At 38.3% G+C, this 14,507-nt stretch overlaps 1 protein-coding gene across 7 annotated transcripts in view; it reads right to left on the bottom strand.

Moving 5' to 3' along the window:
• Window positions 1–287: 287 nt before the first annotated feature.
• dip2a (disco-interacting protein 2 homolog A) overlaps window positions 288–14,507 on the bottom strand; it is an 87,864-nt gene continuing 73,644 nt past the window's right edge. For 3 of the 7 annotated variants that reach the window (XM_044131978.1, XM_044131975.1, XM_044131972.1), the window contains 25 exons: window positions 14,147–14,240; window positions 13,744–13,863; window positions 13,522–13,636; window positions 12,125–12,264; window positions 11,718–11,854; window positions 11,459–11,539; window positions 10,610–10,737; window positions 10,356–10,470; window positions 9,800–10,001; window positions 9,561–9,670; window positions 8,945–9,025; window positions 8,067–8,184; window positions 7,845–7,966; window positions 7,565–7,676; window positions 7,348–7,457; window positions 7,106–7,236; window positions 6,850–7,018; window positions 6,299–6,469; window positions 5,367–5,396; window positions 4,215–4,276; window positions 4,031–4,088; window positions 3,841–3,915; window positions 3,270–3,444; window positions 3,032–3,155; window positions 288–2,932 (listed from right to left, as the gene is read on the bottom strand). In XM_044131978.1, the coding sequence (XP_043987913.1) occupies window positions 2,680–2,932; window positions 3,032–3,155; window positions 3,270–3,444; window positions 3,841–3,915; window positions 4,031–4,088; window positions 4,215–4,276; window positions 5,367–5,396; window positions 6,299–6,469; window positions 6,850–7,018; window positions 7,106–7,236; window positions 7,348–7,457; window positions 7,565–7,676; window positions 7,845–7,966; window positions 8,067–8,184; window positions 8,945–9,025; window positions 9,561–9,670; window positions 9,800–10,001; window positions 10,356–10,470; window positions 10,610–10,737; window positions 11,459–11,539; window positions 11,718–11,854; window positions 12,125–12,264; window positions 13,522–13,636; window positions 13,744–13,863; window positions 14,147–14,240 (3,033 nt within the window). In that variant the 3' untranslated portion in view covers window positions 288–2,679. The remainder of the gene's footprint in view (window positions 2,933–3,031; window positions 3,156–3,269; window positions 3,445–3,840; window positions 3,916–4,030; window positions 4,089–4,214; window positions 4,277–5,366; window positions 5,397–6,298; window positions 6,470–6,849; window positions 7,019–7,105; window positions 7,237–7,347; window positions 7,458–7,564; window positions 7,677–7,844; window positions 7,967–8,066; window positions 8,185–8,944; window positions 9,026–9,560; window positions 9,671–9,799; window positions 10,002–10,355; window positions 10,471–10,609; window positions 10,738–11,458; window positions 11,540–11,717; window positions 11,855–12,124; window positions 12,265–13,521; window positions 13,637–13,743; window positions 13,864–14,146; window positions 14,241–14,507) is intronic. The other 4 variants (XM_044131976.1, XM_044131974.1, XM_044131973.1 and 1 more) reach the window with 3 other exon arrangements.

Genomic DNA, 14,507 nt, shown 5'->3' on the forward strand with positions numbered 1-14,507 from the left:
ATTTGTTCCTTATAAATGTATTTTAGTTACAGTTAACTTGGCTGTAATAAAAACTTTCTGTTGCTAAATAAATATTGTCACTTGTACTCATGAATCATGTCCGCTTGTGGTCTTTACATTTAATCTTTAATCCATGTTTAATTTAAATCAAATTCAAAAATACTTTTTTGATACCAAAGGGAAATTAAACGTTGTAACTCATATTAATTCAAATATCAGCATAAGCAAAACTTATTGGTCATTGGCAAGAAGCAGACAAATAATGTTTAGGAGGCAGAAAACAGACATTTTAAGGTAAAAGTAATTTTTGTTTTATTTTTATTATCAAATCATGTTATGAAAATAATGACAACTGACCATCATCTTAGACAATTTTATCTTCCTGTACATTACCACAAAACTTTGCTCTGACTTATCCAACATCCCTGCAGTTTCAGAGTACAACTGTCTTCTCTTTGTGCTGGAGGTTTGATCGCCTCATCTTGGAAGTTTCCATCCCCACCGAAGAAACCTTTACAAGGCATCCCACGTGAGAAACTGTTTTTGTACACGAGTGAGAAATTCACAGATATACCAGAATTAGTCTTTAATTGGAGTTTCCTGTTGCCGCCTCATCAAAAATAATTTACACAAAATCTGTACATACTTACAAGGCTGGAGTTTGTCACTGAAGAAATTTTAAAATTCAAAGGAGCAACAAACAGGGTGATATGAGGATATTAGACAGTGAAATCATATTGTGCATTTGCAGCTCAAACTCTGATTTAACCTTATGGCACAAGAAAATTAGGGTAAGACAACACCTATACCTTCCGGAAATCATTTTATTCTCCTTCTATAAAACCCACTTTCAATCATAGAAATGTTTAAGCATGTTTGCGGTGGCTGATGTTTGTATCAAGTATACCTATATTAATCTAAAACCTAAAAAAATAAAACCTAGCTTCAATGTGCATATTCACACTCCATCACACAGCTGACAAACCAAGCTGGAATATAAGCAGGCATCTTAAAACACTTAAGGCTTCATTTGTGTCCTTTAGCTCACAGCTAATAGAAATCCACAATCATAATCCTGTTCCTGTCCATCTTTAGATTTAAACTAATTAGCACTTTGGGAATTAAATCATTCACTGGGAGTGGACGCCAATCATCTTTCACATCACATGTAAAAACTAAGCAGTTACTATGTTACATGTCAAGATGTAGAAAACTATGAGATGGAATCAACAAATACACTCAACATTATCTGAAGGCTGGTGACACACAAAAAAATGTTATTACCCGATGTGAGTTGCTCTGTGATGTGAACCAAACATTATTCTCTTATGACCTCTGATTTTAACAGTGATTTTTGTATTCCACTGTTTTTCTGAAGGATAACAGTGTGTGAAAATCCCAGCAGATCAGCAGGTGTTGAGGTACTAAGCACTGAATATACCAGAAAATTTCTAATCATAAAATCACTTGCAATGTTGCAGCAAGCCATGGAGAAAATATTGAGGAAAGATCAGACGCTGCCTTGCACACCAGATTCACTTCCATTGATTAATATTTTTAAGTCAGATGCCGTAAGTCAAAGTGAAGACACAGGTTATTGATAAGAAAGTACATCAATGACCTGATGAAATCCAGGGAAGTCTCAACTCTCGCAAATTCACAAATTCAAGTCACAATTGCAGAGGTGTGACAACCTCTGCCTGTCACACCTCCAATATATCACAAAGCTATTTTTAAAATAAATTTGTAAAATATTTTCTTATTGAAACAAAAATATGTTTGGTAGTGGTTTATTTTTAGTGCAGTTTCTAATGAGTTATGCTGCTATATCCGTCAGATAATAATAGGCAGTGCAGTAGCCTCATCATATTTATTTAATAATTTTAAAAAGTTTTTTTATCATTTGGGATTTTAGCAATTAACCAATGTGTATTTAGTGTACCATAATGTAATGAAAGCTGTATATTCAACCTATGTTCACAACTTCATAGAGAAGTGTGTGAAACTTCATGCACAGATCACATTCTGTTTGACTCACATCGTGTAATAACAGTAAGCCAAAATAACAACATTAACCCATCCTAACATTAACCCAAACCATGTACTCCTTCATCAACGCATATTCATGATATGGACATAAATTAAGACAACAGCTGTAATGCTAGGATGTGTTTTCCATGAAAAGTGTCGGACGTTTAACACAAAAAGCTCTGAACATGTAGTTTTAATGTTGTTTGGTGTACTGGCATGAGCACACGCTGAACATTCATCCATTCTGAGCGTAACAAAATAAATTACATCTACGCTGTAGTGTCGTATTATAATCCTCCTGCTGTGCTGCACCTGGGATTGACGAGTCCAGAGTTATGATATACATCTAAAACTCACAGCAATAAAATAAAAATGCCCTTTAAAATATTATTTGCTGATGCACAAAATCCACATGGGAAACAGACGTGAGGTTTGTGTCCGTCTCATACCTGCTGGGATTCTTAATTAATTTATTGTTTTCTAAGTCTTGTATCCATGTTTTGGTCTCATGCCTGGTGTTGATGAGCAAGAGTCTGTCCCTCAATGCCTTGGTCGTACAAGGCATTCCTATTCTGCTGTCTCCAGGAGTGGGGCAAAAAACCCCCCCAAAAAAACGGGAGGGGGTAACCCTCTGGTAGACGGGGCCCCTCACATGTTGTACGCCACATAAATAGGATCCAGCTGGTCGGCCAGGAAACCATCTCTGAGATGCATCCGCTGCTTCTCCCCTCTGGAGTTGATGGGGATTACACCGGGGTCAACAACAACCACTACTCCGACGATGAGGTAGTGCTCCTCCAGGACAACATTTGTCACCAAGGCTACCAGGTCCAGGGCCTCCTGCTCGGATCCCTCCAGCTCCACCACTACCACCAGGAGGTTGGTCCATGTGAACACCGCACTAAAGGGAGGTGGAAGGAGAAGAAAACAATGCACTCAATTTTAAATACTTGAAATTAAATTATAGTAACAGAATTTAATGATGTTGTCGGTTTCTCACCATTCAGCTATGCTCTTGTGAGAACGGATAACGGATGTCTCAATGTCGATGGGGTGATACCTCATTCCCCTCAGCTCCAGAGTCTCGTCAAGAGAGCCCACCACATAGAGCGCATCGTGGCGCTCTGACACATTATGAAATTCACTTTTAGATTATTTACAAATGTAACAACAGAGATATATATGTTTCACTAAGCTTTCCCTAGTGAAACATCAAAAGTGGTACTAATCATGCTCACCTCCACTGGCGTCAGTGAGGTCGGTGCGTCGCAGGAAGCCCAGATAACCGGTTCTAGCCCAGATTGTCTGGGTGTCTCCGAAGCTGAGCTTGGTGTTAAAGTGGTCAGCATGCAGCGCCTCTTCCCCATAAACTGTGTAGTAGCCTGTGGCATTGTGAGGACTGCTCACCCAGATCTGTCACACAGGTAAACACTAAGGATTGCACATGATTCTGGTGGACATTTTAGATCCCTCATAATTTTATTAAGGAGCTTTAATTCATTCAATACAACAGCTGTGACTTTGTAGTTAGAATATGTTCTTCAGTTTACTGCTAAAGATACAGTTCACATCTTATTTTCTGTTAAGATGCTGTATTTATGTTCCTGAGACTCGAGAAATGAGTAGAATGAGTAGCAGAGTGCTCCTTTTTTATACAGAAATTAAGCTATTGAAAATGTAAGTTTTCAGGACCATTAGTCAAACACTTATTTAATTGTTTTAAACAAGTTTAATTGTTTTGTATTTTCTTAAAGCTCAAATATCTATTCCTATCCTGTTATTTTATGTTAGTGTAAGTCTGGGGCTTACCTCTCCTAGATGTGAGTCTCCTAAAGGTCCTTTTGTCTCTGTGTTGGCAATGACCACTTTTACTCCAGGCAGAATCTATACAAGCAGACAGCCATGTCTCAGTTTTCAAACTCAGACTGTGAGTAAACGTGAATCATTCTATCAGCATAATGATTGACTCAGTTTCTTTTATGGATATGATATTTGTCACCTTCCCAGACTCCATCAGGGGCAGACTGTGAGGGGATCCTCTCTCCACAAGGCGAACCCTGGATGACAAACAAAAACAAAACAATGACATACATTGAATAAATACCAGAAATAGAATTATTATGTTACATTGAGGTTCATGTTAAATTTGCTTGCGCTGACTTTGTTGCAATACTGCCCCCTACCTGTCATGTCGCAGAGCTCGCATATCCACATAAACGGTGGTGGGATCTGGTCCAGATGTTCCCTGGAACAAAGCAAGCACAACTGGAGGTTACAATCCAGTTCAGTCCTGATGTGACCTCTGTTTGGCTGAGATTGTGAGGAGGAGGTGGAGGCTGGTTATGAAACAGCTGCTGAGTAAGCAGGGGCGCAGCCAAAAGCCGACCAGAAGCCAGGCTACAGGAGTTAGGACTGAACCATGTACAGAGACATTTCCTCCATCAGATCCTCTGACCCCATCTAGTGTAGGGAGAATTGCCTAATCTACACTTGATTTTGCTTGAACTTCACTTCAAATATGTAAATCTGTCTCAGTTTACTCCTCTCCTGTAAATGTTTAAGAATAAAAAACTATGAGAACTATTTGTTGTGATTAAACGCCTGTCATGCAGTTGGGTTTTAAGTGAACCATTCCTCTAGCAGAAACTGCTTCCCTCAGTGGAGAGACCTGTTATCTTTACTGCAGTGAAACCAGCTACAACAAATTATGCTTTCCATTACTCTATTAGCAATGTTTGGAGAAAAACATAAGTAAGATCTGTGAGGAGAAAACCCCCCACAAACAACGCTGATTTAGCTCAATGAGTCATTTGATGCAAGTCCATGAAGCAGCAGCAGATTGTTGTTGGAAAATGTCAACAAGACTCAATTAGTGTTTGCCAGAAAACAATACACTGTTATCACAGTAAAAAAAAAAAAAGTACATGCTCAATCAAATCTGTCTATCTGTACAAGATATAGTTTTTAATAAGAGTAAGTCTTATAAAATATGTTCAGAAAGTACAATTACTTTTTTTTTTACAAATTTGCAAAATTTTTCATAAAACATATTTTACTACACTGAAAAATATCAATCAGTATAATGTGAAAAATTCCACCCAATAAATCCTTTGTAAATGATCAGAGACAATCCAATTATACAATTTTTAAAAAACTGGCTAAAATAAAAGTAAGCTGAATGAAGCCAAGCCTCTTTGAGTCAAAATAAAGGCAAACGAAGATAAATGTGAACTGAAGCAAAGCATGTTCAAATGTCATGCATGAGAAACAACAAATGGCCAGATAAACACACAGACTGAGCTGCAGAGCAAACAGCCACTCTCATCCCACAGTACCTGCTCAGCCAGTTTCCCTAACCTGTTGGGCTGACAGGACAGGGCAGGACAGATAGAAATATAGATGCATGTGTTCATATATATATATATGTGGGACAGACACAAAAAAACTTGTGCACAAAAAAGGGAAAACAGAAAACAATTACCAGGGTTGGGAAAACAAATTTAAATCAGCAGCATTGCTGAGAAGAACTAAGTGCATAATAGTAGCTCTTCTAAGAAAGGTTTTATGTTATTTTACTAAAATAAAATTATATCTTAAAAAACTTAAATTGTCCTGATTAAAACAAATGTTATCCAAATCAATGAATTTGGGTAAAGTTTAATTTATGTGGTAAATCAAAGACAAGGTTAAGGTTACATTTACCTAAATATAAATCCCTGTTTCTTCAGACATTTAGACTTTTATCTTGAAGTTAAATTCTACAGTCTTTCACAGTCTGTAAAGTCCGTCAATTTTAAATGTCTTTAATACTTAATTTTCAGTTTTTCTGATAAATGATAAAAATCATATTACACCCTTTTCTAGACTTTTTAAGACTGCATAGGAAATTATAACATGTTTAATTAATATTAGAGTCAAAGTAATTAGCAAATCAAAAGCATTCTTTAATTACTGATAATCAGGTAACATAGAAAAGATTAGATCAATTCCATAAATAATAGACTAAAGACTAACATATTCTTACTGTTATTTTTCAGACTGCAAGTACATAAATCTTATGTTTTACATGCATTTCATCATTCCCTGTGGCATTTAGCTCTACTTTATCCTTTCCCTGTACCGTGAAGACAACAAACTCTGACAAAAAAAAAAACAACCATTTCCAACACACACCTAAAAACCCATCAGTATTACAGTTACAGAGACCAACATGAGGAATATTGCTTTTCATGCACTGTGGGAGTGTTATTCTTCAGCTGCTGCTTACCTGCAAACAGACTGCTATGTTCACTCTGCAGCCGAAGGTGGTGCTGACAGCTCGCGGTGAGAGTCCCAAGTCCTTGAAGATCTTCGAGAAGGACTGAGTGAGGGTGATCCGAGGCCTTTCCTCCGCCACCACCATGCACGTCCGCACACAGGACAGATTCACATTTCGCAACTGATGAAGGAAAGGACAGAAGAGTTACATCAGGGTCAGACATTTACTTTTAAAATTATATAAAAGTTGCTAGAATTGGATGAAAACTTGAATTCCATTAAAGTACAATTTTTAAATACTCAAATATTATAACAAATTGTATGTTTTTTCAGTAGTATTTTACAAGTAACCTCTAATATTAATATTTTATAATGCCTTTATGTAACTAAAAACCTCAGCCAGGGACAGATCTCGCAAATTAGCTTGAGCTATAACTAATGTTTGCTGTATTTATCATTAAAATATGCGTCATTCGCATTATAAACAAGACATTTGTAAACCATATGCAGTGCAGGACTGAACAGGAGATAATGTCTGAACAGTTTGTAGAGTAAACCAACCCGCAGAGCTTCTGTCTGTGAGCCCAGACCCTTAGTGCACATCTCCATGACTGAATATGAGCAGAAGGTGACGCGGACTTTGTACTGGCTGACAGCGGAAAGCCACAGAGAAGCATTACTCTCCAGCTCAAGAGGAGGAACGAGGATCGACTGGTGGCCGGAGTAAACACTAAAACAGAAAACACAATGCTAAACTTAGTGGAGACATGTGGGACAGACATGTCTGTCATTCAGCTGGTCAGAGCTGCTGATTTACCTGCACAGGCACCAGAGAGCCAAGCCCAGGCCACAGTAGGGATCCAGACAGATGGCAATCTGCCGGGAAGGGTAGAGCTCACACTGCAGCTTGATGGAGCGACACAAGGCACTGGTGGCAGAATGAGACATCTAGGAAAGACACAAGACAAAGGAACGGAAATCAAGAATAGTAGGAAGTGAAAATCATCCTAATGTGGCTTCTGCTGATAAACCTGAACGTTTTTATGTGCTTCTGCATACTTTGACTCCTGCCAGAATCCCAGTTGTGGAGACACTAAAGTCCAAGTAAGCCAGCATCTCTGGTGTGGGGGGCTTGTATGTCTGAGGACACTTCTTCCTGGGGAGGTCATCTGCAGAAAACAAAGACATTTTACTGCCAAGAAAATTGATTTCTAACAACATGAGAATCCCAACTGAATCACAAAGATACATGTGGCTGGTTTTTCAAATCATTTACCGGTGTCCATCACTGTGGGCCAGCTCTTGATGTCCACAGCTGCCGTAGCCTCTTTGGATTTCAGTAGCTTCATTATTGACTGAGTTGTCAGGATACACACCGACTTACTGACCTGCAACACACAAAAACTACAGTTTGCAACAGAGAAAAAAACATGCAACACTACAGCACTGATTGAATTAATTACTTTAGATAGAAAAACCCAATGAAAGCAAAATGCACTCTCTTTGTGATTCGTTTTAAGAGAAATAAGATTTGGGTGAGAAACAGATTGTTTTACCTCAACAATCATCTTGACAGTTGGCAGAGTGGTGGCCAGGTTCTGTGGGTGTGGAGGTCTAACTGTGACAGGGACACACCCAGCATACAGGCAGCCATAGAAGGTTGCAATCAGGTCAATTCCTGCACACATGCACATACACATGTCAGATGAAATAATGAAACTGAGGAAACATTCACAAAGCTTAAATTAACAGAAACGGTAATTAGCAGGACGCTTTACCCGGTGGGTAGACGAGAGCTACGTGGTCCCCAGTGTTGAGGCGTCCCATCAGAGCTGCTGCCACTCGCTCTGCTCGCTTGTGCAGCTGCAGACAGGAAGCTGTGCTGGCCACTGCACCCTGAAGGGAAATCACAAACAGCACTAGTACACAACACCTTATTTAGTTCACTCAAAAAACGTTCAACTAAAAAGAAAAGATGGTGAAAATGACTAACTTGAAAGGATTTTTGAGAATTTCTTAAATATTCCAGAGTGAAAAATCTTATTTATATAACATAAGAGAAATCCTGAAAATAGTGCAAGTTTGAAAAAGGTCTATTGCTTTTATAGTTTTAATAATAAAGAATTATTTGATTATGCCTCCATAATTTAGCTTTAACTTAAAAATTGAAACTGGAGCTATGATCCTTTAAAACAGTGAGATGTTCTCCAAAATCTGACCATGGTACTCTACCAGGATTTCTACATATTGTAGCTGTATAAGTCCAAGACTTCTCCAGAGTTCTCAGTCCTTAATATCTCTCTTTAATCATAAAATATTAAAGTTAGCAATACATAATGCATAGACAGTGGGGTGCAAGGGAACTAGGAAAGAGCAATGAGGATAATAAGTGCCTTTTGAAAATAAACTTTAAGCATGTATTAAATGTAAAATGTTTTTTATTTGTCTGATTTAACTTCCTCATCTTAAATGTCAGGTTTTCAACAGCTGCAGCGGAAAATCATCATAATTAACATAGAGGCTTGAGAACAACAGTCTGTGTAATTAATCTATATAATGTGTTACAAAATTATAGTAATTTTTGTAATTTAATGATCTATTGACTATGACACAGAAATTACAGCACCAGATTAGTGCCTGCAATGTAAAGCCTTACCTTTGAATTGAGAACGAGGAACAGAGGATGATCCGGAGTGGCCTGAGCTCTCCACTGCAGCACATCCTGGATGTAGAGGAACTGTTGATAAAACACAGTTACACATGTTTAATTTAATGCATTGAGACTCACTAGGATTAAACATGTGTTTTGGGGAGTTCACTACTATTACAAAATGATGAAACTGAAAGGGATGAATGATGGAAATGAGTAATGGCAGAAAAATCAAGAGGTACAAAGCAAAATGCTTGTGTTTCATTAGGGTAGCATCATCATTATTGAAGGTGCATCCAATCACCTTCAATAAGCTTACAGCTGAGACATAGCTTCACATTGCAACATGCAATACAAATAAATAGTGGTGCCCACAAGTTAACACCAACATAAAAGTAACCTAAACATGTTTTTAATTTTGTCAGGGATCCAAACTGGAGCAACTTCTTAGTAATTTGTAAAATTTGAAAAAAATGGCTCTCAATTCTTTGCTTTTTATTGTATTTACTTATTTTTACAGGTTTTGAGTTTAAAAAAAACTCCAAATCAATTATGTGTGCATCTCAGACTTCACCTTACCTGTGTGATGAGCAGCGTGAATGAAATGAGGATGACTATCTACCTTACGTGCCTGGTCATTGTCCTCGAGCTGCCCCAGGTCTCTCCCACAGGCTTGTGCTATCCTCTTGCCTGCCACCAGGTTGCCCACTATCATAGAGGCAGGACCAACCTCTGTCCAGCACAAGCAGCCAACCATGACATGTTAGTGAAGTCAGCATGAGTAAAAATACAAATATAAAACAAACCGCACTACATAGGAGCATCGAGGTTGACGATGCTCCTATGGAAAAGATGACTTACCTGGTTGTTTTTGCCTTGGTTTGGGCAGGTTGGTGACACATGTGTGAGGACACATGAGGACGTTGCAGGGATGCAAGGCGCCCTCCAGGAAACGCTGCTTAGTCTCAGATATGTGGATGCCACCCAAAGGAGCTTTCGGAAGAATGTTGGCAGGAACGAGAGCGAGGCAGTACACCCCAACCTGGTGGATGCTGTCAATGGCCTAACAAACACACAAGGTCTGGTTAAATGCATAATAAAAGCTAGACAAAAAGAAACATGTTTATGTCTTTTAAATTGAACCTAAAGCTGAACCTGAAAAGATAAATTTATCTACACTTTGATTATATTAGCTGAAAACAAATTGGATTTGCAAAGCATGTTTTGTGGACAGTGGAGCGTAAAGCAGAAGAAACCTGGAGTTGCAGTATGTTTTCTTGTTTTTATTAATGGTTGCAACTGCATTCCTCCACAAAATGCAATCTTTGTATGCAGATTAATATCCAGATTTAGAAACCAAGAAATTCTTTTCTAAATCATGCCAAAGTAAAGTCTTTTAAACAGATGAAGTCTGCACCTGGAGGACTCGGCTCATCCACTGGAAGCTGTCCTCCTCTGAAGCGTCTGGCCTCTGCTCGGCCACCACAACGATCCTCTCATCATGCAGGACCGACACTGAAAATACTGCTATCCTGGAGCCAAAAGCACAACATCAAACTGTTGAAGTTGCAGCAATACAGTCCACTGAGTTAGCAAATGATGCAAGACACACAAAAATACAGCGAATACAGTGAGAAGTGAAGGATTTCTTAAAAGTGTTTCCTCCTTTACCTTCCCCTGTACACAAACTTCATGGGCTCTACAGCCAGCGCAGTGGCAACCACATCATCTGCATTGTGTCTCCGCCCACTGACGACCATGAGGCCGTCTATCTTCCCAACAATAAACACGAGGTTGTCCTTAAAAGAAAAATTAAGTAAAGACGGTTAAATGGACCGTAACTGAGAATGACCTATATAAAAGTTTACATTCATAGCAAACTTTAATATAGTTTGAATATGAATGCATGGCTGTTTGAATGAATGGTTGTTTGGCTAAATGTTCATGTCATTCTACAAAGTTATGTCATGTAAAGTCAAACTTTGCATCCAGAGTACACTGAAGGAAAACAGAAGTTTAGGACAGAAGGAAAAAAAAATAATTTCTGCTGATGAATATTAGAATGTGGTTATATAAAAAGTTATAATTGTGTTTCAATTTAAATGCATATTACAAATATATCAAACAAAAGTACATGTAAAAAAAGTTTCATATTTGCATTTTTTTCCCTGGATGTAAAATAAGAATTAACTTTCTATGACCAATATTTCATTGTTTTTTTTTTCCTTATTTTTAAAAATAATTGGAAGACAAAAAGCCAACAAGACATAAACAGGATTTTCAATTTTGTTATATTTGACTCAATTGACTTTAATCATTCTCCAGTCAAAACACCAGAAACATATCCATAAATAAAAAGATGAATAAATAAAACAATAATTTGATTTCTGTAAGCTACTTATCAAACTATTGATGGCACATTATATTTCAGAGTTATGCTAACAAACTTCTGACTAAGCTTAAAATATAAAAGTATGAAAGGCTTAAAAATTCCTCCCAATTTAATGAGGTTAAACTTACTGGTCCCACAAAGCCCAGCAGGGAGGTTCTGGTGAAAGGTCTGTCACTGATGGAAACTCCAGATGCCTTTACTGGGATAGTCTGCAACCCGACACAACACTGTTAATGTTTCATAAATGAGATACAAATACAAAAGATGAAGGATCAGCAAAACTCTAAAAATCTAAAATACAAAGAATTTCTGTGAAAGAGTTTGAGTTTTATCTTTTTTAGATGTAATCAATTTACTCATATTAATTCATAAAAGCATCTGTTCTACCTCAAAGATGTTCTTGGTCATGCCTGGGAGACCGTAGTACGCTAAACCAGAGCTGCCTGAGCTCACGCAGATCTCTCCAACCTCGTCTGTCTGGCAGAGAAAAGGTGTTCCCTCCACTCGCACCACGCAAACAACAGCTGGGAATGGAAAATTGAAACAGAATGAGGAACACAATGTTTTCATGTTTCAGCCTTAAATGTCAAATCTCAATGAGTCTGACAATTAAAGAACAAAGTCTTTAATATTAGACTAAATGTCTCAAACCTATAAAATAATTATCAGCTAGTTCACCAACAAGATTTATACAATATTTCAGCTCAGTATTGCAACATGTAGAAAAGGTAAAGTGCAAACAATCTGTTCTTGTTGCACAATTCTCAACATGATTTGTCTGTGTCCGGCTTTACCTCCAGGCATGACCTGGCCCACATCCTGGACTGTGAGGACAGAGAGTTTCTCCTCTGTGTCCACTCGGATCACACCGTGACTCAGTCCGCTCATGGACAGCACTGCTTTGCCTGGAGGAGGAACACCCATCTCTGGAGGCCTGCAGGACACACCAACACATTACTATAGTTAAATAAAAACAGCTTCTGACTAACATAAACACAAATGGAGAGACTTGAAGAGCAGCAAGGACATCCAGCGCTGTTCCAGACAACTGTAACCAGTTCTATTTTCATCCACATTATCTTGTAAAAAAGTATTCCCTTTGAACCTTTTCACTCTTCCCTATATCAGAATACCAAGCTTGAAATTCTTCTTTTGTGATTTTATACAAAAGAACTACACATAGAAATACATTCCTGTAGAGTCAAAGAAAAATTATATATGATTTTTACACTTTTTTAGATGTAAAAGTCTTTAAGGTATGATGTGGATATGTCTTTAGCCTGCTTTGTTTATATTGCTCCAAGTGTTTTAACCTGAAATCAAATACAGATGCTCTATAAAGCCCTCTGATGTTTGCAAGTGAATATTACTGCTTTACAAATGTGACCTTTATGCAGGAGTTAGAGGAAGAAAGAGATTATTAAAAGGAAGACATAGCAGGTCATGTTTGCCAAAAACCTTGTAGTAAAGGCAACCAATATGTGGAAGAGGGTAGGTAAGTCATTTGAGTCCAAAACTGAAGTTTTTGGCCAACATGCAAAAAATGCTATTTGGGAAGCCTGAACACATCATCACCACAGTTTAGCAGAATCAAGCTGTGGGAATGCCCCAAAAGGGACAGGGAAGTTGCAAGGAGTTAATACTACAAAGAATGAGCTAAGGTAGTAACATAACCCCAAAAAACTGATTGGGATGGTTAAGGTAATGGTAGATGCTCTCTATTTCACTAATTAGGTGACTTCTGAAGGCAGTTGGTTGCACTTAATTTCTTTTTTTGTTAAAACTTAAAAGTAACATTTTCTTTTTCTTTCATTTTCCAATTGTGAACTACTTTGAATTGGGTTGTCACATAAAATTTCAATGAAAAATAATGATGTTTGTTGTAATGTGGCAAAATGGGAAGATGTTCATAGGGAGTACTTTTTTGTTTTGTTTTCTTTCTTTTTTTTTTTACACACAACTTATGCATCTGACAAGCTTTTGAAAATTTGAGAATCTATGACTCTTAAGCAAAAATAATTCCAACAGGATTTTTATTGTAAAAAACCCCCAAAAAAACAAACTAGTGTCTTGATTAAAAGCTTGTTTGTTTAGTCTCTCTTTCACCTTATCTCACCTTAATTAGAGATAACCTTGATAGAACAGCTGATACACAGTTTAATTTATATCATGTGTAGTAGCAGAGATTCACCTCCGGATGGCGACAGTCATTGCTTCTGAGGAGCAGGCACATGGGCAGATCACCTCAGGTCGCAGCCCACGTGCCTGAAACACATTGAGGAAGGCGTCGCAGGATGATATCGACCCTATGGTAACACACACACACAGTCAGTCTGACGCACACACAGCCTAACATCCCTTGCAGACATTAGTGTCTTGTACCTCTGAGACACATCTGTGCAGATGTACTCACATGGGTTAGCTCCATCTGCCACGATCAGCATCCGTAGTGAGCTCAGACTGATGTCTCTCTGGTCTCTCTGGGCCAGCAGAGACCAGTGCATGTCCCTTGACTTCACCACTGCTACCCGCGCTGCGCAGGGGACGCAAACACAAAGAGAATCTCTGACGCAAGCTCCTCTTTCATCCAACGTGACAGCCAATCACATGTCATAAAATCTGACAAGGTGTACCAACTCTGGTGCCAACAGGTAACTCAGTAAAGGTCAAACCACACACAGGGGAATTTTATTCAACTCAATAGAAGGTTTTTCTTTCATCCCTCATCATTGGGAGGACAACAGTAAGGCAACGCACACAAACTGTTTATTTTTTAACTGAATTAAGACACATTTTAAGGAAGATCATTTGCTCACCTTTGTACATGTGAACCTTCTGTATCCAGGACAGAGGGTTGACTTTCATCAAGGAATAGGGAATGCTGATCACGTGCATCCGATTCATGACGCTCTGCCAGGAAAGCAAAAAGGCATCAGATAAGCTACAACACATGTACCAGACGCATCAAAATGACTGAACATGATGTCACTGTAAACCAGATTTTATCATTCAGAGCAGCAGAGTTGTGTGTTGGTGATTGCAATTTGTCAGAGAAGGAATCTAGATATGTCACAGCAAGTCGAGTATAAATAGTGCCTAATGTACCCTGCATGTTTGAAACCAGTCAGAGCTGTGTCCGTGTTAAAGGAAGCAGATTTCTACAAGATAAGACAGTAT

The sequence above is a fragment of the Gambusia affinis genome, linkage group LG11 (genome assembly GCF_019740435.1).
Source record: "Gambusia affinis linkage group LG11, SWU_Gaff_1.0, whole genome shotgun sequence".
Classification (NCBI taxonomy): domain Eukaryota; kingdom Metazoa; phylum Chordata; class Actinopteri; order Cyprinodontiformes; family Poeciliidae; genus Gambusia; species Gambusia affinis.